We start from the raw sequence: 24,632 nt of genomic DNA, 5'->3' as shown, positions 1-24,632 counted from the left end.
TATGTGGTCAGTGATATTTTGGTTTGCTGTAAAACTGAAAGACTTTTTTTAATATAGTGGGGCAGAGAGCAGTACAACTCACTGTGAGTTGTGGGGGGGGGCAGGAAGGGAGGCTCAGCCATCTCAGTGTATACTTGGTTGTACTTTGACAATAAAGGTTCATTCATTCATTCAAATGACAGAACTGCCCACAAATGCTGTGATTTCCCAAATTTTCCATTGGAAACCCGTTCTAGAATATTTATAATGGAGCTAAATAAAGTAAATATAGCACAATTATTTGCATAATGGGTATCTCTGAAATAAGTTGATAAATGTTCATAAATAACAGATGTTATAAGCATACTTGCATACGTTAATTATGAAATTGCAATGTGAAACAAACTGTTAGCGCTCAGTTTTAAAGACATTACTACAGTGTTGTGTTTGGCTTTTTTAGTGGTTCCTGTTTCAGAAGTGGGAGATCAATCTGCTGAGGTAGGTTTTGCAAGTTCCCCAGCAGAAGCACCGCCAAGCAAATCACCATCAATGCCATCACTTAATCAAACGTGGCCTGAACTGAATCAGAGCAGCGAGGTTAGCAAAACATACTTTATTTTCTAGAAGTTCTTACTTTAAGAATGAATATATAACACAATATAGATTGGATTGTGTTCTAAATTTGGGGTTATGTTTTGTGTTCCTGTATATAGCCTTGATCCTTGTCATAACTGGAGATTATATTGGGATTGTACACAATAGCTCACTTTTTTATTTGTCTTTAAAACAAAAGTTATGCTGTCTGTCAGTGATTTCTGTTCTAAATCCTACATAGATCCTTTGCTAACTTCTTGAGGGTGATTTCAACTCTCTAACGTGGAAAAATTTAGCGAGGTTTCTTTTGGAGTGATTCAGTTTGTATTTTGCTGTTACACCACAGTAAAAGATAAAGTCCTTCTTGAAGTGACTTGGACTCTTAGCGATGGTTTATGTTTGCTTGGCAAAAGTATGGATGTGATTTGCCATTACCTTTTTTTTTGGTCTTCCCTTTCTTTGATTTCCCAGTCTAATCTAAAATCTTGGAAAATTTCTGGTAGTTTCCCATCCAAATGCTGTTTAACTTTCTGGGATTATTTCAAGTTGACTAGCTTCTACTACCCCTTCTTACGTAGACCAGAAAGCACCCTCGGGTCTTTTTGCCTATATCTAGTACAATCAGGATTCCAGTTAAATCAGTCTGTCCATTGACTGGGAATTAGATTTCAATATACCGTATATACTTGAGTATAAGCCGAATTTTTCAGCCCACTTTTTGGGCTGAAAAATTCCACTTCGGCTTATACTCCAGTCAACAAAAAAAACTTACCGAGGACTTGTGCGCGGCCGAGGCTTTGGTGCTTCCGGGATCGCCCGCACCTCTCCCAAGCCACCGCCGTCCGAGACCTGCCGAAGTTTGGGGAGGTTTGGGGAGGTGCGCGCGCACCTCCCCAAACTCCGCGCCTTGCCTGCCTGCTTCTTTCCGCAGCGGAAAGAAGCAGGCAGGCAGGGCGCGGAGGAACGGAGACTTGCCGACCTTTGGGGAGGTTTGGGCGCCTCCCCAAACCTCCCCAAACCTCGGCAGGTCTCCGTTCCTCCTGCCGACCTTTGGGGAGGTTTGGGCGCCTCCCCAAACCTCCCCAAACCTCGGCAGGTCTCCGTTCCTCCTGCCGACCTTTGGGGAGGTTTGGGCGCCTCCCCAAACCTCCCCAAACCTCGGCAGGTCTCCGTTCCTCCTGCCGACCTTTGGGGAGGTTTGGGCGCCTCCCCAAACCTCGGCAGGTCTCCGTTCCTCCGCGCAGACCTGCCGACGTTTGGGAAGGTTTGGGCGCCTCCCCAAACCTCCCCAGGTCTCCGTTCCTGTTTGGGGAGGTTTGGGCGCCTCCCCAAACCTCCCCAAACCTCGGCAGGTCTCCGTTCCTGTTTGGGGAGGTTTGGGCGCCTCCCCAAACCTCCCCAAACCTCGGCAGGTCTCCGTTCCTCCGCGCAGACCTGCCGACCTTTGGGGAGGTTTGGGCGCCTCCCCAAACGTCCCCAAACCTCGGCAGGTCTCCGTTCCTGTTTGGGGAGGTTTGGGCGCGTCCCCAAACCTCCCCAAACCTCGGCAGGTCTCCGTTCCTCCGCGCAGACCTGCCGACCTTTGGGGAGGTTTGGGCGCCTCCCCAAACGTCCCCAAACCTCGGCAGGTCTCCGTTCCTGTTTGGGGAGGTTTGGGCGCCTCCCCAAACCTCCCCAAACCTCGGCAGGTCTCCGTTCCTGTTTGGGGAGGTTTGGGCGCCTCCCCAAACCTCCCCAAACCTCGGCAGGTCTCCGTTCCTCCGCGCAGACCTGCCGTCCTTTGGGGAGGTTTGGGCGCCTCCCCAAACCTCCCCAAACCTCGGCAGGTCTCCGTTCTTCCTGCCGACCTTTGGGGAGGTTTGGGCGCCTCCCCAAACCTCCCCAAACCTCGGCAGGTCTGCGCGGAGGAACGGAGACCTGCCGAGGTTTGGGGAGGTTTGGGGAGGCGCCCAAACCTCCCCAAACAGGAACGGAGACCTGCCGAGGTTTGGGGAGGTTTGGGGAGGCGCCCAAACCTCCCCAAAGGTCGGCAGGTCTGCGCGGAGGAACGGAGACCTGCCGAGGTTTGGGGAGGCGCCCAAACCTCCCCAAAGGTCGGCAGGAGGAACGGAGACCTGCCGAGGTTTGGGGAGGTTTGGGGAGGCGCCCAAACCTCCCCAAAGGTCGGCAGGAGGAACGGAGACCTGCCGAGGTTTGGGGAGGCGCCCAAACCTCCCCAAAGGTCGGCAGGAGGAACGGAGACCTGCCGAGGTTTGGGGAGGTTTGGGGAGGCGCCCAAACCTCCCCAAAGGTCGGCAGGTCTGTGCGGAGGAACGGAGACCTGCCGAGGTTTGGGGAGGCGCCCAAACCTCCCCAAAGGTCGGCAGGAGGAACGGAGACCTGCCGAGGTTTGGGGAGGTTTGGGGAGGCGCCCAAACCTCCCCAAAGGTCGGCAGGAGGAACGGAGACCTGCCGAGGTTTGGGGAGGCGCCCAAACCTCCCCAAAGGTCGGCAGGAGGAACGGAGACCTGCCGAGGTTTGGGGAGGTTTGGGGAGGCGCCCAAACCTCCCCAAAGGTCGGCAGGAGGAACGGAGACCTGCCGAGGTTTGGGGAGGTTTGGGGAGGCGCCCAAACCTCCCCAAAGGTCGGCAGGTCTGCGCGGAGGAACGGAGACCTGCAGAGGTTTGGGGAGGTTTGGGGAGGCGCCCAAACCTCCCCAAAGGTCGGCAGGAGGAACGGAGACCTGCCGAGGTTTGGGGAGGTTTGGGGAGGCGCCCAAACCTCCCCAAAGGTCGGCAGGAGGAACGGAGACCTGCCGAGGTTTGATGAGGCGCCCAAACCTCCCCAAAGGTCGGCAGGAGGAACGGAGACCTGCCGAGGTTTGGGGAGGTTTGGGGAGGCGCCCAAACCTCCCCAAAGGTCGGCAGGAGGAACGGAGACCTGCCGAGGTTTGGGGAGGTTTGGGGAGGCGCCCAAACCTCCCCAAAGGTCGGCAGGAGGAACGGAGACCTGCGGAGGTTTGGGGAGGCGCCCAAACCTCCCCAAAGGTCGGCAGGTCTGCGCGGAGGAACGGAGACCTGCCGAGGTTTGGGGAGGTTTGGGGAGGCGCCCAAACCTCCCCAAAGGTCGGCAGGAGGAACGGAGACCTGCCGAGGTTTGGGGAGGTTTGGGGAGGCGCCCAAACCTCCCCAAAGGTCGGCAGGAGGAACGGAGACCTGCCGAGGTTTGGGGAGGCGCCCAAACCTCCCCAAAGGTCGGCAGGTCTGCGCGGAGGAACGGAGACCTGCCGAGGTTTGGGGAGGTTTGGGGAGGCGCCCAAACCTCCCCAAAGGTCGGCAGGAGGAACGGAGACCTGCCGAGGTTTGGGGAGGTTTGGGGAGGCGCCCAAACCTCCCCAAAGGTCGGCAGGAGGAACGGAGACCTGCCGAGGTTTGGGGAGGTTTGGGGAGGCGCCCAAACCTCCCCAAAGGTCGGCAGGTCTGCGCGGAGGAACGGAGACCTGCAGAGGTTTGGGGAGGCGCCCAAACCTCCCCAAAGGTCGGCAGGAGGAACGGAGACCTGCCGAGGTTTGGGGAGGTTTGGGGAGGTGCCCAAACCTCCCCAAAGGTCGGCAGGAGGAACGGAGACCTGCCGAGGTTTGGGGAGGCGCCCAAACCTCCCCAAAGGTCGGCAGGAGGAACGGAGACCTGCCGAGGTTTGGGGAGGTTTGGGGAGGCGCCCAAACCTCCCCAAAGGTCGGCAGGAGGAACGGAGACCTGCCGACGAGCCGCGGCCACACAGGGTATTCCTGTGTATTCAGGCTTGCAAAATGGCGGATCGAGCCTCTGCTGGCGGCAGAGGCTTGCAGAACGGCGGATCGGCTTATACTCGAGTCAATAACTTTTTCCAGTTTTTGGGGGTGAAATTGGGGGTCTCGGCTTATACTCGAGTCGGCTTATACTCAAGTATATACGGTATCTGAAAAATGTATTTTTTTAAAAAATATGGTTTTTATAGTTTTTTATTATAGTTATTATAGTTTTATGGTAATTTTGTTAAAGATTAATAAAACTAATATAAACTTAAAAAAATAGAAGGTTCAGAAAAAATAGAAAAGGAAAAACAATATAGTAAGGAAAAAGGAAAATAGACATATAAAGGACTTAACTCTTCGTCACAAGCATAAACAATCCCTTCTCTTAAAATACAAAAGATCTCTTCTTTCCATGTCTCACCTCTTATCTATAAACAAAGCTTTAGAATCTCATAATTCAGTCTGATCAGCAAAAATCTATTAAGAGTACCAGAGTTAACAGTATATCTATTTTAACCTTGATCAAATAAACCAACTTTATATTCCTTCATTTTACTTTTTACAGTCCTGATCTTTAATCCCTTCAAATAATGTGCTAGAATTTTGTTTCTTTTGATTCCTCTGTCTCTTCTTCTAATGTTCCTTAAAGCTTTAATAAGCCTCTTTCATAGGAAGATTATCCAGGTCACTCTCTTGGTTTGTTATTTGTATCTTCCTTTTAATTATTAAGACATCCACTGAATCCGTTGTATCATCCTTTTCCATATCATTCTTGTAATTTATCTTTTTAAGTTCACTTTTAGATAAGTCTCAGTCTTGTCAGGTAAAAGTTCTTCCTCTTCCCTAACATCTTTTAAATAGAGGAAGAACCCTTTGAAATTAATTTTTGGGTCCACTTGTTCAAAAATAGCCTTTAGTGTATCCAGACTTAAAATATTTTGCTTCATTCTGTATTGGTAAATGAAATATTCTTTCCTTTTAATTGTAATCTTTTAGTTCCCTCTAGTGTCCAGTCTTTAAAATCCCATCTATCATGTTTTTTAAAGAATTCCAAACAAAAACATTTTATCACGGGAAGGATTCTTATAATTAATTTCAAAATTGTGTTTCAAATCTATCTATAACTTTCCAAAATCAAAATTCTAATCATCCTTTTGCTGTTTATTCAAAGAAAATTCTTAAAAAGTCTATTTAAAATTTCTTTTGCTAAGGATTGAAGGAAACTTACCTGTTGCAGTAAATTAACCTGTCAATCAGTAGCTGAATTAATAAGCAATTTTCGAAAGTGATTGGAAAAGATGTATGCAAATTCAATGTCTTTCAATGGTGCCAAACACAGTTTGAGCAAGCTGGCTATCCCTTGATCTCCGAGAGCTTCTAAATCCATTGCAGTCTCTTCATGGGGAACAATTGTCTAGAGAACTTGTCCATTTCTTGTCCAGAGAAAAATTATGAAGATCTGGTGTACTTAACCAGCTCTTTATTTGATCACAATCAGCTCCTGCTTTCAGTGGAGCTTTAGTGGAGCTTTCTTCAGCTTATCATTTGGAAGCTGGAAGATTTACGTCTTCAGTGAAATTTCTGAGTTTCATTCAATTCTGAATTTCCTGAATCTCTTCTGGAAGCTGAAAGTATCTGAGTGAAATTGGTAAGGCATAAATTATTTATAACATTAAATAGCTTGGGCAGTGCTTGTATTGCAAAATATATTAGTGTGGTGCTAAATATTTGTCTCTTCAAAAATTATTTGCCACTCTCAGTTCAAATAAATATTTGTATATGTCTTTCCATAGGCCAGTTATATTAGAATTCAGAATTACAAGGATCTCCTAGTCCAGGGGTAGGCAACCTTGGCTCTTTTATGACTCGTGGTCTTCAACTCCCAAAATTCCTGACCAGCCATGCTGGCTCAGGAATTCTGGGAGTTGAAGTCCGCAAGTTATAAAAGAGCCAAGGTTGCCTATCCCTGTCCTAGTCCAAGCAGTGGTTAGTGTTATAGGTTTCTGCAGTATCTCAAGCTAAATAGTTTTAATGACAAGTAGCAGTTACCACTATGAAAATTTACCTTATATTTAACCACTTTTGGATCTCTGCTATTGCCATTACAGGTTATAGTTTGAACCTGTGGAGTAGCAATGGATAGGTGGTATCTATGAACAGGTCTACCCACCAGCTCTCTATCCCACCTGAATGTTTTATTTTTATTTTTATTTTTTTGATTAATTTAATAATAGGTATGGTAATTCTGAGGGTCTACAAATGGGAAGCTGATAACAATTTTACCAATTCTCTAAAAAGTCGTTTTTTGAGTTTGTCCTCTGTATTAGCTCAAAATTCCAACTGCATCCACTGGTCTTGAAAAGGTTGCCTTCCTCCATTTTGGGGCAACAGACAATGGGAAATAAAGGCCCGAACCCTAAAGAGGAAAAAAAAACAAACAAACCTTCATTACAACCATTGGCTAATTAGATGGCTCAGCAGTCTAAGCAAATACAGATAGTCAGTGACTATTTGAAACTATGATAGCATTGAACGAAGAGTTGATTGCTGCCCAAAGTTACTACCACTGCAGTGCCTTCACAGTCATGTGAACGAAATTCAGACTTTGGGCAATCTATCCACCCTTACAACTGACCAGAGGGATGCTGCAGCCTGTCTTTTTCTCCATCCCACCCCGCTGGGTCCCTTGCTGTCTGATATTGCTAATTTCTGTCAGGATGAATCTGGTACTTGGGTTGCTTCTGGAGGGAAACAGAGGATATATTGAAAGTTAAAGGGGGATCTGGCTAACTTATTGGATGGTATACCATTTGAAAACAAAAGAAAACACGTTATTGCAGCAGTATGTAGAGAGAATGTGCTGTTTCTTGACACAGGCAGCTAGATTCCTATAACCCCAAAACATTAGGTAGCAGTCTCCAGTTAGACCTTTTGTCACAATTCTTCTGGCCTTCAGCAGCAGAGATGGAACCAGAGTTCTTGTTAGGTTGGAAACATTGGTGGCAGAAAATGGGGTGGGGATCCCAATAAAAGAGGCCAGTCCTAATTCCTGGTACATCCAGAATTATTCAAAAGAGCAAGCTGGAGCAAAATCTCCAAAACATGAGTGTTTTGTTTCACATATGAAATATTTGGGATGACTTGTTTTGAGCTCATAATGTTCTGTTCTGACTCTAAAAACCATAAATCTACTATTTGTTGGTTTATGTTGATCTCCTAAAAACTTCATCACTAGCTCAACAAATTACTTCTTCCAGTCTCTTGGTCTCAAGAAATGTGTTATTTATTTATCAGTTAAATCTGCGTCCTGCTTTTTATGTGTGTAAACTTTCTAGATGGCTTACAATAATTAATGTGAAATATAGAAAAATAATGGTAAAATTAATACAATTAAACTCAAATCAAATATTAAAGTCAATATAATTAGATTGTTACAATAATGAACGGTCAAAAATCTTGCTAGAAACCTTCCCCACATTAATTCACTCTTAATGGATGAGATATATCAACAACTTTAAAAATGATCTTGCAGAGTTGGAGCCCATTAATACAATACATATCAGAAATTAGTAGGCTTCAAATGTGAAGAGGCTCAGTAAAATAAGGCAGTACTGCCTATAGTCAAATTCCATAAGGTCCTTTGCATATTAAATTGATAACACAAGTGGGGCAATAAAAACAGGCTGGCATCATCATGGAAGCCTGAAGTACAGTGGAAATTGAGAGAATTACAGCGACTGCAGTTGAGACCTTTGATGTATATATCAAATTTCATTTCAGTGTTTTCTGCTTGTCAGTAGAAAGTTGTTTGCTGCTTGCGAAGTTCCTTGTTTTCTCCTGGAAAAGTTGGGGGAGGTGCTGAACTGCTTTCTACTCACCATAAAAATCTTAGATTATACAAAAGATAATATATGTAAACAGACAAACAATATTGGATAATATCAAAATATATGATTCACGCAAGGACATTTTACAGTTCCCGCAGAATTCCTTGAATTGCTGATTCTGTGCAAATTGCAGATTGCTTTTCAAACACGCCAAATTAAGTTTAGGAAGTTGCTACTGAAGAAACACAAAAGTTTTATTTGCTAGTCTTGCTCATGGTTCTTTGAATTCTGTCCATTATATCTAATACCGTATAATTTTTTTTAAAAAAACCCCACTATATGGTACATTAGATTTCTACAGTATTATCTCTGGATTTTTTAAAAATTTCTGAAATTCTTCAAAATATTCATATAAGATATATTAGATTTTAAAGTTCTTACTAATGACAGAACAAGATGTACCAATATTATTCACATTAACTTTACTTTGTACACTCTCCCAGCTAGATTTAATTTATTTATCCAAGAGCAACTGTTTCTCTAACTAGGTCCAGCCCTTATGATCAGCTGAGTTCTCTCCCAGCTATGCAGCTCCTGATTTTCTAGGAAAACATACTCAGTCCATTTGTTTAAATGTTTGATATGTCTAATAATTAACTCACCATTCCACTAACAGAGATATTAACATTTCATTCCATGAAGTAATCTTGAACATTGAATCTTAGACCAAATCCTTCATTGCTCGGAAACCTGATTATTTCTGTTTTGCCTGTGTCTTAGTTTATGCATGGGGAAAAAAAGAATTGGCAGTTATATATTTCAACAGGACATGTCTTGGATCTTACTGAAATGATTGCCAAAGCAGTTTTCCTTTCACATTGAATAGTTTGAATTTGCATTATTTCAATTGTCAAATATATATTTAATTTATGTATAAAATGTACTTTATTAGAAATGCTTTCAGGTATAGAATAGCAGTGGCAATTTGCATGTGATTCTTTCATTTTTTTTCTAATATAAAGATAAATTTTATTTCTGATCTTATGTGAAGAAAATTTATATTAATTTTCATTTAAATGAAATAAAACAAAAGATTCTAGAAAAACAAGGACTCTTACATATTGGTAGCAATAGCAGCAGTGACTTAAAAGCCTCTGTTTTGTATAGTTTGATTTTGTTAAAAACTTCTCAATCAGTATGCTTGCTTTCACTTTCAAATTGGTTTGTTTAATCTGTACAATATTTCACGTTGATTTAAAAGATTCTGCAAGACAAAATCTGAAAACTGTTGAAATGTATATTTTGGCTCCCCCCCCACCCCCCCAAGAAAAACAACTGCCATTCCAACCTCTGAACTATGCTAAATCTTCTCCGGGGATGACTCTATTCTCATTTTGTCTCTCCTCTGTCTGTTTAGCAGTGGGAGACATTTAGTGAACGCTCTTCCAGCTCACAAACTCTGACCCAATTTGATTCTAACATTGCACCAGCTGATCCTGTAAGTCAAATCACTTAGCTTGCTTCTTTGAAATTAATTTTATTAACTCCAAATTTTCATTAATTGTTTTGGTTTTGCATGTTTAATGTGTGATTCTAAAGTGGGGAATGGTGAACGATTTAATAATTCGATCTGCTTTAAAATTCATTAAATTGTCTATCACTACGACTAAAATAGGGTATTTTAAAAGTACAAAAATAAAATGAGGTCTGTTCTAATATCTGCTCCAATATTTTGAGATTCTTATTTAACTCTGATTTTTTTAAAAAGATGGTAAAACATATTAACTGAGTTTTTATTGATAAATGTGTTGGAAATAAAATGAGTAAAAATTGTGACTTGACAAAACTGTGAACATAGACATCCAGGACCATCTGGTTTTTCTGGATGCAGTTCTCTTTCTGTTACACCCAAAAGCTTCTTACATGCATACGCCCTTTGTAGACCTGTTTCATAATTACACAATTTAAATCTTTACTTTACCCACATTCACCTTGGAAATACATGGATGCCATAGGCACTATCAGGCATACATGCTTCATCATATGATCTTGCACACAAGACAGCTAAACTAAATAAAATAACTTATCTCCAAAGAACCAATATTTCCCCTCATATTATTTCTCAGAATTTACTGTTGCCAAATGTATATGGGGAGGAACCACAAAAAATGCTCCATTGATGACCAGAGTGTATGTTGCAGATTATAGAGGAGTCATCAGTTCAGTAATGGCTTAGCTATAAGCTTATAAATATTTATACATGTTTATCAGCACCTTGAATTGGACTCAGACAGCAACCAATCAGGAAAGAGGTTGCTTTATTAGTAGGATAATGGGAATCTAGGAGGCACCACTCACAAATTGTGCTGCAATTGTGCTACTACACTCAGCCACTTGCAGTATCTTAATCATCCTCAAGAGTAGCCCAGCCTGATGTTATTAGTTCGTGAATCACCAGATCCAGAGGTGATAAAGGGCCTCTTTGCAATTTGTGTAAATGTCAGTACAGTATCAATAGTGATCCAAAGCTACCCCGGATTGTCAACTTGTTTTAAAGAAGAGCGTAGCTCCATCAGAAGTGCTGCTTGTCCAAAGTCTGATGTTAAGCATCCAGAATCAGTATTCCATTTTGTCTGAGTTCAGTTTCAGCTTTATTTCCCTCAGAAACACTTGAAGCACTTCTTAAGGACTTAAATTTTCACTCACGCCTTCTTTATTTGAATGTTGGATGAATGATTTTTGCTTCTATTCTTTTTTTCTTTGCATCACCTTTTTATTCTGTATTTTTATTTTGTGCTTTATCCAATGTAACCCACTTTGAGATCATTTTGTAAGGGAAGTGAAAATATGTTATCCACTAGTCTATGCCTAGAAATGACTAAATTGGAATAGAAGTCCACGTTGTCATTAAAAGAGATCAAGAACAAGTTACTTGTCAGTCATTTCTTCAAACCAGGATAAGTAGTGGGAAGAAAAAGAATTAAAATATCAGTAATAAAAGGTTTTCATATAACCCCTGTGTTTGCAAGTTTGTTGATTACTGTGTTCTTCATTGGAAGCAAACTAGCTTGTTCTTGACCTTCGTATTCAGAACTTTGCATCTCATTCATATAAAAAAGGTATACATAAAAAGGGGAAAGTAAAAATCTAATAATAATAATAAACTGCAAAGAAGCTGAAGAAACAGTGGACCACCTATTATCAGAGATCATGTTATAGATTGACTACAAATAGAATGGATAACAAAGTGGCAACAATGGTACATTGGAAGTTCTGCAGGCAGTACAGAGCCTTGGTGGATCAGTGGGCTAATGCCTCCTTAAGTAACACCAGTTGCCTGCAATTATTGCAGGTTCGCATCCCACCAGGCTCAAGGTTGACTCAGCCTTCCATCCTTCCGAGGTAGGTAAAATGAGGACCCAGATTGTTGAGGGCAATTAAGCTGACTTTGTAATAATGCCACTTGGGTGTGTGAAAGCCCTAATAAGCAGGCATATACATAGAATGAAGGCTACTGCTAAGCTTGTAAGCCGCCCTGAGTCTTTGGAGAAGGGCGGGATATAAATGGAATTAAAATAAAAAAATATCTGCAAGCAAGAACTGAAGGGACCACAAAATAAAGAAAAAAGCTAAAGCGCTCATGAATTTTAAATTCAAACAGACAAGCACATGCCACATAAAACCTCAGACCTAAACATTGTTAAAAAGAAAGACAACGAAGTCTGGAGAGTGGATGTTGCAATACCTGGAGACAATAAAATTGAAGAGAGAGAATGGAAGAAAAATCACAAAACACAAATCATCTATTCTGCAAACAGAAGTAGGACAAGTAAGGCAAAAGAAAGCAAACAGTATCAATAATAGTAGGTGCCCTGGGTGTAATCCCAAAAGATGTGGAGCACCACTTGAATACATCAGTATTGACAAAATCACTGTCAATTAATTACACAAGGCAGTTTTACTCAGAACAGCTTACACTGCAACCATAGCTTTAACACCATCAAACAACAAGATCTGCCTATCCCATGTTCTTGGGAAGAACTTGACAATTGGATAAAATGCTACATCCAATCTAAACATTTGGCTGACTGCAACCAACCATAATTTGTGCTTCCTGCTCAAGGCCTGTCCTCAACAATCTAAGAATCAGTCCCCTAAAGCAGAGATTCTCAAAAGTGTGGGCTGGAGGTCCCCGAGAACCTTTGAGGAGGTTCACAAAGTGAAATAAATGAACATTTTAAAATGTCTCCATTTTCATTTCTAGTACAGTAAATAATAATAGATACAAGGCACATAAGCCAAAGCTCTTTGTGTTTCTCAATCATTTTTAAGAAAGCAAAGGGGTTCTGAACCAAAAATAGAGACCAAAATATTTGAAACCACTGACTTACAATCTCTTTAGCCCTTTATTTTATGTAATAGTGTTGCTTAGCAACAAACCTTTTCTGGAACATGGAAATATTTATTCTATGAGTAGTCCTCCAATGTACCATATTGAATGTAACTATGCTACTTCAGATCACAGGTAGCAAATGTTTGCTTCCGTTACTTTAATTCTTTGAACTTTTGTCTAACACACGGAGCCGCATGTGGCTTTCAGCCTTCTACTGTGGCTCCCAGTCCTCCACCATTTGCAGAGAGAGAGAGAGACAGAGACAGAGCGAGGCACTTGGGCTTCCCTTCTCTCTCCCCCCCCTCTCTTTTTACTTACTTAGTGGGGGCAGGAGAGAGCCAGTCCAATAAGAATGTGTGTCAGCTTGTTGGAGAAGAGTGTAAGGCCAGCTAGCCAGGTGAGCAGAAGATCGGAGAGAGGAAAGAGAGGGGAGAAGAAAGGGAGAGAGGAAAGAAAAAGAGAAAAAGAGGGAGAGGAAAGAGGGAGAGGTAAAAGAGAGGCAGAGGGAAAGAGAGAGAGAAAATATGAATATGTATTGTCCTTACTGGACTTTTAATAAAGAATGTTTAATGAAATACTTACTTAGTGGGGGAAGAGGACTGGCAGACCAAGGGCTGGAGAGAGCCAGCCCAATAAGAATGTGTGTCAGCTTGTCGGAGAACAGCGTGAGGCCAGCTGGCCAGGTGAGCAGAAGATCGGAGAGAGGGAGAGGAGAGAGAGAGAAAGAGGGAGAGGGAGAGGAAAGGGGGGAGGAAAGAAAGGAAAAGAGAGGGAGGGAGAGGGAAAGGAAAGAAGGAGAGAGAGAGAGGGAGAGGAAAGAAAGAGGGAGAGGAAAAAGAGAGAGAGAAAAAATATGAATATATGTTGTCCTTACTGGACTTTTAATAAAGAATGTTTAATGAAATATTTTGATTTTTTTTAATTAAGAGATGAGGGGACAATTATGCTGTATTTAAAGATGGTAGATAAGCTACTAAAATTGTTTTCACCTGCTGGGAAGAAGGAGAAAGGGTTTTATTTCCCTCTTTCTCTGGCATAAAAATTTGTTTCCTTTGTAGCAGTTCATTGATTTCGTAAATGCAACACGCTATAGTTTTTTTATACATAGCATAAAGGTAAAAAAGGATATATGCAGTGTTATCTTCATTTTAGAGGTCAAAAGGGTTTTGTGGCTCCCAGTGTTTTCTGTGAGAAACGGGTCCAAGTGGCTCTTTGAGTGTTTTAAGGTTGCCGACCCCTGGTCTAACATGTTTTTTTCTGTAGCTAGCCCTTCAAAATCAATAAGAGCAAGCAACAGCAAAAAGAGAAAAGTGAAATGGGTATGGATATGGGTAGTAAGACCGAGTCCAGTTTGTCCATTTAATTTCTTATTTTTAACACAACATAGTTTAATATTTCAGATTTTAACATAAAATGGTATATAGCAACCAATCTATTCAGGATAGAATAATTGGTTTAAATAGTTCCCTTTCAAATCCCTTTCTGTTTTAGGATACTGCTATTGTTCACCCTGTTCCTATTCGAATGACACCAAGCAAAATTCATATGCAAGAAATGGAACTTAAAAGAACTGGAAATGGTAAGAGATGCTTGTCACTTTTTTAAGAGCCAAAAATCACTTCCCACAGTAATTAGCTATTTGTTAAAAGCCACAAAATTAAAAGCTCCAAGGAAAGATTGTAATCATCTTGTTACTCATTATATATTTCAAAATATGCCTATTTTTGATCTTGGTGTACTTATGAGTGTTTTTGGATAATTTTGACTCTTCCATTAATGTTTTATATGAATATCACATATTGCATTGGAGTAATGTAATGGGATTCAAAAACACAGGAAACTCTTTCACTTTAAAAATTAACTGAACCAAGAGTCTTGGAAAAACTCTTTCAAGGACAAACTGAGCCTTAGTTTTAACTCATATTTTTCTTACTAGATTGCTTTTTTCTATAGACTAAAATATTGCATATTATTATACAGAATTATTGCACAGAAATGCTTAAAATGTTCATAAATTCCTAATATTTCTCTCTCTCTCTCTCTCTCTCTCTCACACACACACACACACACACACACAAACGCACATGCACACACACACAGAGATGTATCATTCCAGTTAGAATTCCTTCTTGTTTTCATATTTACTTATGATTTTATATTTAGTTAGTTTTAATTCCAACGCTACTGCTGTTTTCTCTTTCAAAAATGAATGGGTATTCAGCCTTTGTTACATGCAGGCCATATCTGACTCCTTGACTCTCCCTGTCTGGGCAGTGACCATAGGGTGGGTGGCAGTAGCAACTTGGCAAAATTTATTTATTTATTTATTTATGGGATTTGTATGCCGCCCTATCTCCCAAGGGACTCAGGGCGGCTAACCGATAAAAACACAAAATACAAACATTAAAACATTAATTGCCTACTTGTATACAAAGGTATAAACTAACAAAATGTTCCTGATTCACTATGAAACGTTTTGAACTCTGTGAAATCACCAATATAAAAAGAAAAATGCCAGGCGGTCTGCTAGTTGGTGTGTGCGCGAGAGAGAAAGAGACAGACAGACTGTACCAGTGTATCTGTATCACACGATGATGATTAAGGCTTGTGACAGACTATACAGCAGACATGTCAAACACAAGGCCCGGGGGCCAGATCTGGCCCGCGAAGTGGTTTCATGTGGCCCACGAAGCCATCCTGGAAACAGTGAGGGAACGGCCCCCACTGCCTTGGCCCTGGCCCAGAGACCCTCCTTCTACCAGAGACCCTCAAATCTGTCCCACTCCTGCCCAGGCCCCCATAGGCACCCTTGATGCGTATGATGTAGAGCTGGCCACGCCCACCCAGTAGGCCATACGCACTCTAGCCACGCCCACCCAGTAGGCCATGCCCACCCAGGCCATACCCACCCAGCCCCCTAAGGGCAACCGCAATGCTGATGCGGCCCTCAATGAAATTGAGTTTGACACCCCTGCTATACAGTGACAGACTGCAGTGGCAACATAATTGATTATCCTCAGTTACTCTTCTGTGAAGAATCGAGCTCACCTCCGACATAGTATAGATCTTAAATACTGGAAGGGTGACAAAACAGTTCAGGTTTGGTACTTATGGGAAGTTGAGTTCACTTTGCAATACACTTTTGTAAAATAATTTTATTTATGTTTGAAAATATATTTTTATATTTTAAAGAAGCACATAAGGTCCCTGATTTTCTGTAATGACAGTTAGAAAAACAGTGCAGCTCAAATTGTATAGCAAATTACTGAGCAAATGCAAAATCAATCATTGGGAGAATATTTACCAGGAGTAATCAAAGTTGTATAAAAGCATGTACAATTTCTCCAGATCTCTTAGTGACGCAAATAAAGGACAATGAAGAAACAAACTGCAAAAGTTAGGTTAGACATTTTAAGACATGATCTCTTTTTGGGTTGCCTTTGAATAAAAATTCAGGATCAAAATTGCAGCATTCGGAGTTCTAAATTTCCCATGCAGTGTCTGTCTGACTTCATATACCAAAACTAGTTTAACATACCATTTTTTTTTCTGTTTTCTTGTTTCAAAAACAAGCAGAGAAGCTCACCATTATTGTTTAGTGGCTTTCATCAAACTGCACAATTTTAGTTTCAATAGTCGAAGTAATTACCTAAAACTGTACTGAATGTTTTTAAATTTCTTTCCAGATGACACAAATCCTACAAGTCCCCTGCTAGTGAAGTCCCCAGATCTTGCAGAAGAAAGTAAAATAAGTTCATCAGTAAAATTCACAGGAGGAAATACAGCTGGTAAGTATTGGTATTTATTTTTCAATAATGTATTGAAAAACACGTATTCCAGTCAGCTAAAAAAAAAAGTATAAGTCCTTTTCAGCAGCTGTTTATAAATGTGGTGTTCTTGAATTGTCTGAGATGTTTGTACATTAATTGCTATAACAAAAAAAATAATTGGTTTGTAGTTTTTATATAGTCATAATGTTTTCTCCTAGTACATACATATGATTTAGTTCAGTAAATATCCAAGCCCAAATATGGCAGGTGAAGAACTTTCCAATTTTATGATTCACACAATCCTTTCTAATAGAAATTCATTCATGTAACCTTCCATGTGGTAGACTATGGATTTCTTAAGCCTAGCAGTTTTATGTGACAGTCTGCTCACTTAAAATTATTTACTGTGACTTCTTTTATGCCATAGGTTTCCATTGTGGGCCATCTATCTATATACCCATAAGAATATACTCTCAGTGGTAGTATCAGGGCTGGACATCAGAATTCCTCTGATGGGTGTAGAAATTTATCTTATGTCAAATGTTATATCAGTTGGGCTCAATTTATTATTTTTTAAATTCTTAAAAGTTAAAATTTTAGTTCTATAGACTGTGATGCAATGTAATTCATCGTAGACTGTAATGCAATGTAATTCATCAAGGGTAAGATTTTTATTTTAATCTATTCCAGCAGATGGTTACAGCAGCTCAGATTCCTTTACTTCAGATGCAGAACACATTGGAAGTACTGTAACTAGACAACGGTAATTAGCTGCTTAAATATTAAACACATTAAAGCAGAAGGCTGTTTGCCTGAACTGGTCACTCTGTAGCCTGTTTGCAGAACATACTTTAATCTGGTAAAACTTCGTGTGATTCTATGATGGTGATTCAAGAGTTTATAATATTTCCTGGTATTATTGCTCTACAATTAATAGCATTGTGTTTATTTTTCTGTGACATTTAACAGGAAAACAAAATGAATGTGTACTACTTTTCAGAGTTATCATTTCAGAGGACTTGCAGTATTTTAGGCTTTTAGAAGTTAAAACCCTCACAGACTGTTTAAATAATTAGGTGATTGAGTTCTAGGCAAAATGAAATGGATTAATGGACATACACAGTCATGCTTTGCAGAATGTGTCATTCTGTTTCCAGAAATCTCATTGTCCTCAGCTAAATTGTCACTCTGTTTCTCTTTTTGCTATTAACCTTTTTTTAAAAAAATTGTTCCGTAAATAATACCACACTCTATAAGAGCCCCTGCTAGTTGTAGTCACCTGATTTTATTTGCTTATTAACAACATTTTATCCTGCTCTCACGGAATAAAACAAAATAGGTACAATATACAGCTGCAAAACAAAAGCAGGAAAATGGTGATCAGCTCCATCATCAGTCCATAAAGTTACACAATTCTTATAGCAGATAACATCAGTGGAAATAATAAGGAAAAAGGGGAGCTTCCTGGAGATGCCGTTTCAGCAAAGCACTCCTCACCCTTTTCTGTGACCTGATAGAATAACTGCTTTCCAGTCAACACCTTGGGCCTTAATCTGCTGTTTTCAATTTCCCTGACTGCATAGGCCCAGATTTCTCCTCGATTGTTGAGGAAGGTACATACAGTACCTAATATGAGCTAATTTCAGCAGGTCAAAACAGAAAGGCCCTGTTTGCTCCACACTTGGTTAAAGTTTTTAATTCAGCCTTTCCTCAGCTAGTATTCTCCAAAGTCCTTCCGGGTACTACGGGGGAATGGTCTGTTGGATGAAGCGATGCGTCTAGCACATCTTGACGGGGCATCAGGTTTGAGGAACACTGCCTTGATTTTTAACATGTCCATTTTAAAATGTTAATGCGTAAATGAAAAAAGGCGTAGCTGAACCTTTGACATACGGTAATAGAAGTTATAATAAACGCATCCAGTGTGACAACGCAAATTTAAAAATGGACCGTTTGCATTGTATAAGATCAGCATTTGCTTTAATCCAAGATGGCGGGATATTAGTTTGTAAGTTGACGTGTTACTTTTTTGGTCTTTGAAAGTTGCAGTTTGCAATAGAATTTCTGTAGTTCCATTGTTTTTCAGGTCACATTCAGGGACTTCTCCAGATAACCCTGCTCCTCCTCCACCCCCTCCGAGGCCTCATGCCTCTCATTCCCGATCGTCATCTTTAGATATGAATAGGACCTTCCCAGTTACTCCAGGTGGGTGTAGTTGAAGTGTCTGTGTGTGTGTGTGTGCGGGGGGTGTTTCTGTTGTTGTGAATTAATGCATTTTTAGAAATGTACATGTTGCTTATGAAATCATTTAGATTTTTTTTCAAGTAGTATTAAGGAGATCTGATGAAAGTAGTGAAATATGTTTAATACTGCTACTACACTTAAAGAAGCACATTAAATGCTACAAGACTGTTTTTTAATACGGAAGAAAAAAATAACTTTTGAAGAACAAAATTAATGGCAGTTTTTAAAAACATTACATATTCAAGAGTTCACAATTCTAAGATGATTAGTAATGCATTCTATTCCTCGAGACCTACAATTAAAATGCTATTTATTATATTTCCTTAGGGGTAAATTCCTCAGTTCTTAATATTCCCTATGCCAGTCTTGGCAGTATGTTTTTTAACAGAGGAGTTTAATGTGATATTGTTAGTATAATTAAACTCTGTAGTCTTCCATTTTAAATCACAGGAATGTCAATATAAAGCTCAAAGGAAAACACCTCTGATACGGTTTAGCAAACCAGGGTTCCCACTTGTTAATGACAATCTATATTTGAATTTGGAGAATACGATATGGATATTTTTTACCATGAGATGTGGTGTTACCATAGGTTGTGCAGGCTGTCAGCCTGGCTGGCGTCAGAAATTTATGGAAATCGTGGGGACCGCTGGCTATTGGTCTTAATGGCAGTGTGGCTGCCTCTGAAGGCCATCTGCTGGGAGACTAATAGACTTCTTTATGCAGTTGCTTGTCCGCTGAGAGAACAGATGGCTGGCCTAGATGAGCCAGAGGTCCACTGTTTTATGTTCTTACAGAAATAATTGCTCAAGAGTTATAGCCAAAACATTGATTTACCACCACCATCCAAAAAAATTAATAAAACCATGCGAAACAGGATACTGGCAGGTGCCAGTTGTCACTGGGCACATTACAAACTATGGGCACCTGGTGATAATGGTATATATTAGGTTATGAATGACTTAGGTACTTTTTTTTCAAATTTTGTGTGGCATTCAAGGCACTGTCAATTATAATTGCAACCTGGACTTTGTATACATTTCAGAATAGTATAGACATTCTAAAACGTAATATTGAGACAGTTTAAAGAATGTCTGTGTCAAGCAATAACATACGTCAGAAACCTGACAGTCTGTCTCTTTGATACTGTATAGAATTAATAGAGGGCTTTGCTTTTTGCAAAGTTTTAAAACCTATTAAACAATTGTGTACCCTTAAGACGTATGATGGGCTGAAATAAAGCAACAGATACTACTGAAGTATGACTCTAATTGACAGAATACTGTATATCCAAACAACAGCTAAACATTTTCCAGAAATTAATATGATTAGTTTATTATTAAGCCAGACATTTTTCAATCTTACTGCTTTTTAGGTCAACAGCAGACTGGAGTGATTGCTTGTCCCCCAGCAGTGCCTCCAAGACCTCAGCCCGCACAGGTATATTTGAATTTCTGTTCTAACTTAGCAACGTATTCTTCCGACATTCTTTTCGTGATTACATTTTTCTCTAGGCCAGGGGTAGGCAACCTTGGCTCTTTTATGACTCATGGACTTCAACTCCCAGAATTCCTGAGCCAGCATGGCTCAGCATGGAAACCTCTCCCTTTCCCCTCAGTGTGGCTGGTTCAGGAATTCTGGGAGTTGAAGTCCATGAGTCATAAAAGAGCCAAGGTTGCCTACCCCTGCTCTAGGCCATGAAATACAATTACCCTCTTTATTACAGAATTCTTTGCCAGTGCATAGCTCACACTAGGCCTGTCTTGGAGAAAGCAAGCAAGAATTTTTTTTATTTTTTTTATTTTAATCCCATTTATATCCCGCTCTTCTCCGAAGACTCAGGGCGGCTTACAATTTAAGCACAAACCAATGTGCTTAGCAATAGCCTTCATTCTATGTATATGCCTGCTTATTAGGGCTTTTGGGCCCCCCAGCGACATTATTACAAAGTCAGCTTATTGCCCCCAACAATCTGGGTCCTCATTTTACCTACCTCGGAAGGATGGAAGGCTGAGTCAACCTTGAGCCTGGTGGGATGCGAACCTGCACTAATTGCAGGCAGCTGGTGCTACTTAAGGAGGCATTAGCCCACTGCTCCACCAAGGCTCCTATATTATGTATTCTCAGAATGATGAGCTCTCATAGTATGAAAGGGCCACAATTTGACTCAGTTGGTGATGTCTAGGTTAAGGGTACAGTAGCAAACTTTCTCAATCAACTTTTTGCGTTTTGTTATATTTTCAAAAGTTCATTTTTTTAAAACTGTAGGCTGGAAGCCATGTTCATCGATCAGCAGATGCTGATGGTCTAATAGTGCATAACAGTACTTCACCTCAACAAATCCCAGAACAGCCAAACTTCGCAGACTTTAGCCATTTTGAGGTTTTTGCTGCATCGAATGTAAATGAGGATGGTGTTGAAGAAATTGAGAAACTTCCAGAGGCGGTCCAGGTTAGCACATATCAATACATCTATAGCTATAGCTATATTAAGTACCATGAGTCCTATCCTTCCATAAATTTGAAGAGCTTTTTCATCCTTAGCCATGATAAGTTTCTGGAATATGTCTCTGACTCTTTAGGTAGAAAAACCCTCTGATACTTCAGGATCTATAAGAGTTGCCAAAGGAGATGGAAGAATAGAAGACAAAACAGTGTCTACTACCCCTGCAAACATGGTATGCAACATACTAACAGGTGAACATATCTTATAAAATGTATGAATCGTTGCCCAGAAAGCAATTCATTCAGGGTTTTTTTCTTTTCACCGTTTATAAATAATGGAACACAGAGCCAATAAGCTTTTCTATTAAGGAACTGAAGGACCGTGGAAAATCAAGGAATTAGGATGAAGTGCATATGGCTGCTCATTTTTTTTTGCAGCTGAGATCTTCGGAGAGGTTTATGAAAATTAGCTGCTTCTTCTGCCAACCTAGCAGTTTGAAAGCACGTAAAAATGCAAGTAGAAAAATAGGAACCACTACAGTGGGAAGGTAACAGCGCTCCGTGCGCCTTTGGTGTCTAGTCATGCCGGTCACATGACCACGGAGACGTCCTCGGACAAGCGCTGGCTCTTCAGCTTTGAAACGGAGATGAGCACTGGCCCCTAGAGTCAGAAACGACTAGCACGCATGTGCGGGGGAACCTTTACCTTTACCTTACCAAGTGAGATGACCTCTAAGAAAAGGTCCTCTATCCCTAGGAACGGCTACCTTACAGCTTGTAAGAATTGTGTGTGGTCTCTTATTAAAGAGACTTACAGAAAGATCTTTTTAAAAGCCATAGTTAATTGCACTAATTAGTTTAATTACTAGCTATCTGTGTGTTTGTGTGTGCCTGCCTGCTTGTCATCAAATCGGTGTTGATTCCTGGCAACTGCATGGACTTGGCAAGATTTTGGAAGTGCTTTGCCACTGCTCTCTTTCAAGAACTGAGAGAAGGGGGCTGGCCCAGGTAACCTACATGGCTTTGCGCATAAGATGGGACAAGAACTCAGTCTCCTGGTTTCTAGCCTGGTGCCTTAACCACTACACCAAAGTGGTTCTTATAGCTTAAATAATTAGTATTTGCAATTACTTAACCAACTAATTTTTCTGAAGTCAGGTGAAACTTACCACAGTATATATTCACCAACCACAGTGACTCTCTTTTCAGGCCAAAGGCACTACACCTCTAGCACCTCCACCAAAGCCTATCCGCAGAAGGCCAAAATCCGAAGATGAGCTGAGACCTGAGGTTGAGGAGCATGCGCAGAAAACAGGTGTCATAGCTGCTGTTCTTGCTTCTCAGCCATCTATTCCTAGGTAACCCAAGACGTGCATGAGTATCTCTTGATACTGAGATATTTTCATTTTAAATAGCAAATAGGTGTATTAAAGAGGCCTATAAATGGTCTGTGATGCTTGAATCCTTGAATGGCTAAGAAAGGCAGTATAAACAAACTTTGATCTGCACACAGGTTTTACTCTTGAGGCTACAGGGGAAATTACTGAAAAATATTTTGCAAGCTACTTTTGCAAGGTGCCTATTTATTAAAATTAAATAAAATATCTGTGTGTTCTGTCAAAGAATGGCATGAAATGGCTCATGCAAACTAACCGATGCACACACACCCTTTTTTATCATGTGGAGCTTTTAGACATATATATATATATATATATATATATATATATATATATATATATATATATATATATATATATATATATATATATATATATATATATATATATATATATATATATATATATATATATATATATATATATATATTTGTTTTCTGAGGTTTTCGCGGGTGCCTGTATGTGGATCCTTGGTTTTTCGGGTTTTTCCCCGCGTAGAACTAAAGGTGTAGGCGCAACGTTTCGACGAAATCCCATCCGTCATCATCAGGCTAGTGGTTTCTGCTTCCTTCTTCTGGGAGAAGTATGTGAAGAAAAACAAACAGCCACATACTTCTCCCAGAAGAAGGAAGCAGAAACCACTAGCCTGATGATGACGGATGGGATTTCGTCGAAACTTATATATATATATATATATATATATATATATATATATATATATATATATATATATATATATATATATATATATATATATATATATATATATATATACATATATATATATATGATTGAGAGAATGCCCAACTCTTGGGGTAACTTTTTCCATTTGGGTGATGTTCTAAACTAAAATTGGATTTTAAGGTGTGTCCAAGGGGAAGGGTGAAGATTGAGATCTTTGGTATTTTTCTAAGTTGCAGTGGTCAAAGTGCAGGATAATGTACTTTTGATTTTGTGAACTGTTTCCCTGTGTAAAAAAAAAAACAACCTGTGATTTTGCTTCTTAATTTGGGGGGTGTTCTGGGCAGGCCACAAAACAGGAGATTGGAAAATTCATTTGGCCACCACCTACATTTACACAGTCATATAAACTGGTACTGTTTAAACCAGGCATGTCAAACTCGCAATGTCACGTGACGTATCGGGACATTTCCCCCATTGCCGGCAATGGGGTGGCCGTGGTTTCAGTGTGACGCATTCGGCCCGTGGGCTGGCAGTTTGACATGCCTGGTTTAAACATGTTCAGTGATTTTTGAAGCTATAAAGTTGTGAAATATAAAGGATTCAATCCAATGAAATGTGCAGACAGCGGCTTTGTTGTTTCATACACTTGAAAAAAGCTGCTGTATATAATTGGGCAGAACCCAGACTCACTGACACTGAAGTTGTTACCCAGATGGGTAATGAAACGTCTGCAAGCAAACAAAGGAAGTTCAGAGAGCAGCAAGGATTCCACAGTTCCTGAGCTACAGATATTCTGTTCTGTTGGAACTTGCAAAATAGAACAATTCAAAGGTGATTTTGAGTTGTTCAACATGGGATCTCTTCATAGAAAAAAAAAGTCTTAGAAAGTGCCAGCAAACGCATGTAAGCTTTAAATACTTCAAATATTAGCTCTGTAATCTGAGAAAACGGAAGGCCAAAATTATAAAAGCCATTTTCTTTACAGTTGTACAATTAAGCATGTTACAGAGCTAAGGAATTTAACAATATCGTGTTCAAAACAACTTGAGCTTTTAGGGGAGAAAAGTTTTCCACAGTTCCTGAAAGTTGTTTCATGAAATGTCTCCTCAGATCAGTGGGAAAGGACAAGAAAGCTATTCAGGCATCAATTAGACGCAATAAGGAGACCAACACTGTTTTGGCCAGACTGAACAGTGAATTGCAGCAACAATTAAAGGTAAGATAATTGACAAGTTATTATGAGACGTTTTACAAACATACATTCTTCTTTCAGTACTGTACTTTCTGTTTAGCAAACTTGTAAAGAAAATCCCAGTATGTTCTTTTAGAGATTCAGCTACTTCATATAGCCTAGGTTAGCTGTATTCAGGCTCCAGAGCATGTTGGAAATACTTAAACTTAATTACAAGATCCATGACATTAAAGGGGGGGGGAGGGAAAAGAGCCATTCAGTTTCACAAGCCACATAAGTGTTCTATCTATGAATGAAGATGTTGACAGTTATATTCTCCGTCATCTCACTGAAAT

At 40.3% G+C, this 24,632-nt stretch overlaps 1 protein-coding gene across 5 annotated transcripts in view; it reads left to right on the top strand.

Annotated features, from left to right (window-relative positions):
* REPS1 (RALBP1 associated Eps domain containing 1) overlaps window positions 1-24,632 on the top strand; it is a 50,776-nt gene that overhangs the window by 24,247 nt on the left and 1,897 nt on the right. For 2 of the 5 annotated variants that reach the window (XM_083368275.1, XM_083368276.1), the window contains exons 9-19: window positions 440-576; window positions 9,591-9,671; window positions 14,058-14,145; window positions 16,253-16,354; window positions 17,027-17,099; window positions 18,423-18,541; window positions 19,956-20,020; window positions 20,849-21,031; window positions 21,162-21,257; window positions 22,234-22,382; window positions 24,216-24,321. In XM_083368275.1, the coding sequence (XP_083224401.1) occupies window positions 440-576; window positions 9,591-9,671; window positions 14,058-14,145; window positions 16,253-16,354; window positions 17,027-17,099; window positions 18,423-18,541; window positions 19,956-20,020; window positions 20,849-21,031; window positions 21,162-21,257; window positions 22,234-22,382; window positions 24,216-24,321 (1,199 nt within the window). Of the gene's footprint in view, window positions 1-439; window positions 577-9,590; window positions 9,672-14,057; window positions 14,146-16,252; window positions 16,355-17,026; window positions 17,100-18,422; window positions 18,542-19,955; window positions 20,021-20,848; window positions 21,032-21,161; window positions 21,277-22,233; window positions 22,383-24,215; window positions 24,322-24,632 lie in introns of those variants that run through there. The other 3 variants (XR_014493133.1, XM_083368273.1, XM_083368274.1) reach the window with 3 other exon arrangements.

The sequence above is a fragment of the Vipera ursinii genome, assembly GCF_947247035.1.
Source record: "Vipera ursinii genome assembly, chromosome: 1".
Classification (NCBI taxonomy): Eukaryota; Metazoa; Chordata; class Lepidosauria; order Squamata; family Viperidae; genus Vipera; species Vipera ursinii.
This window is presented reverse-complemented; position numbering and strand designations above follow the sequence as displayed.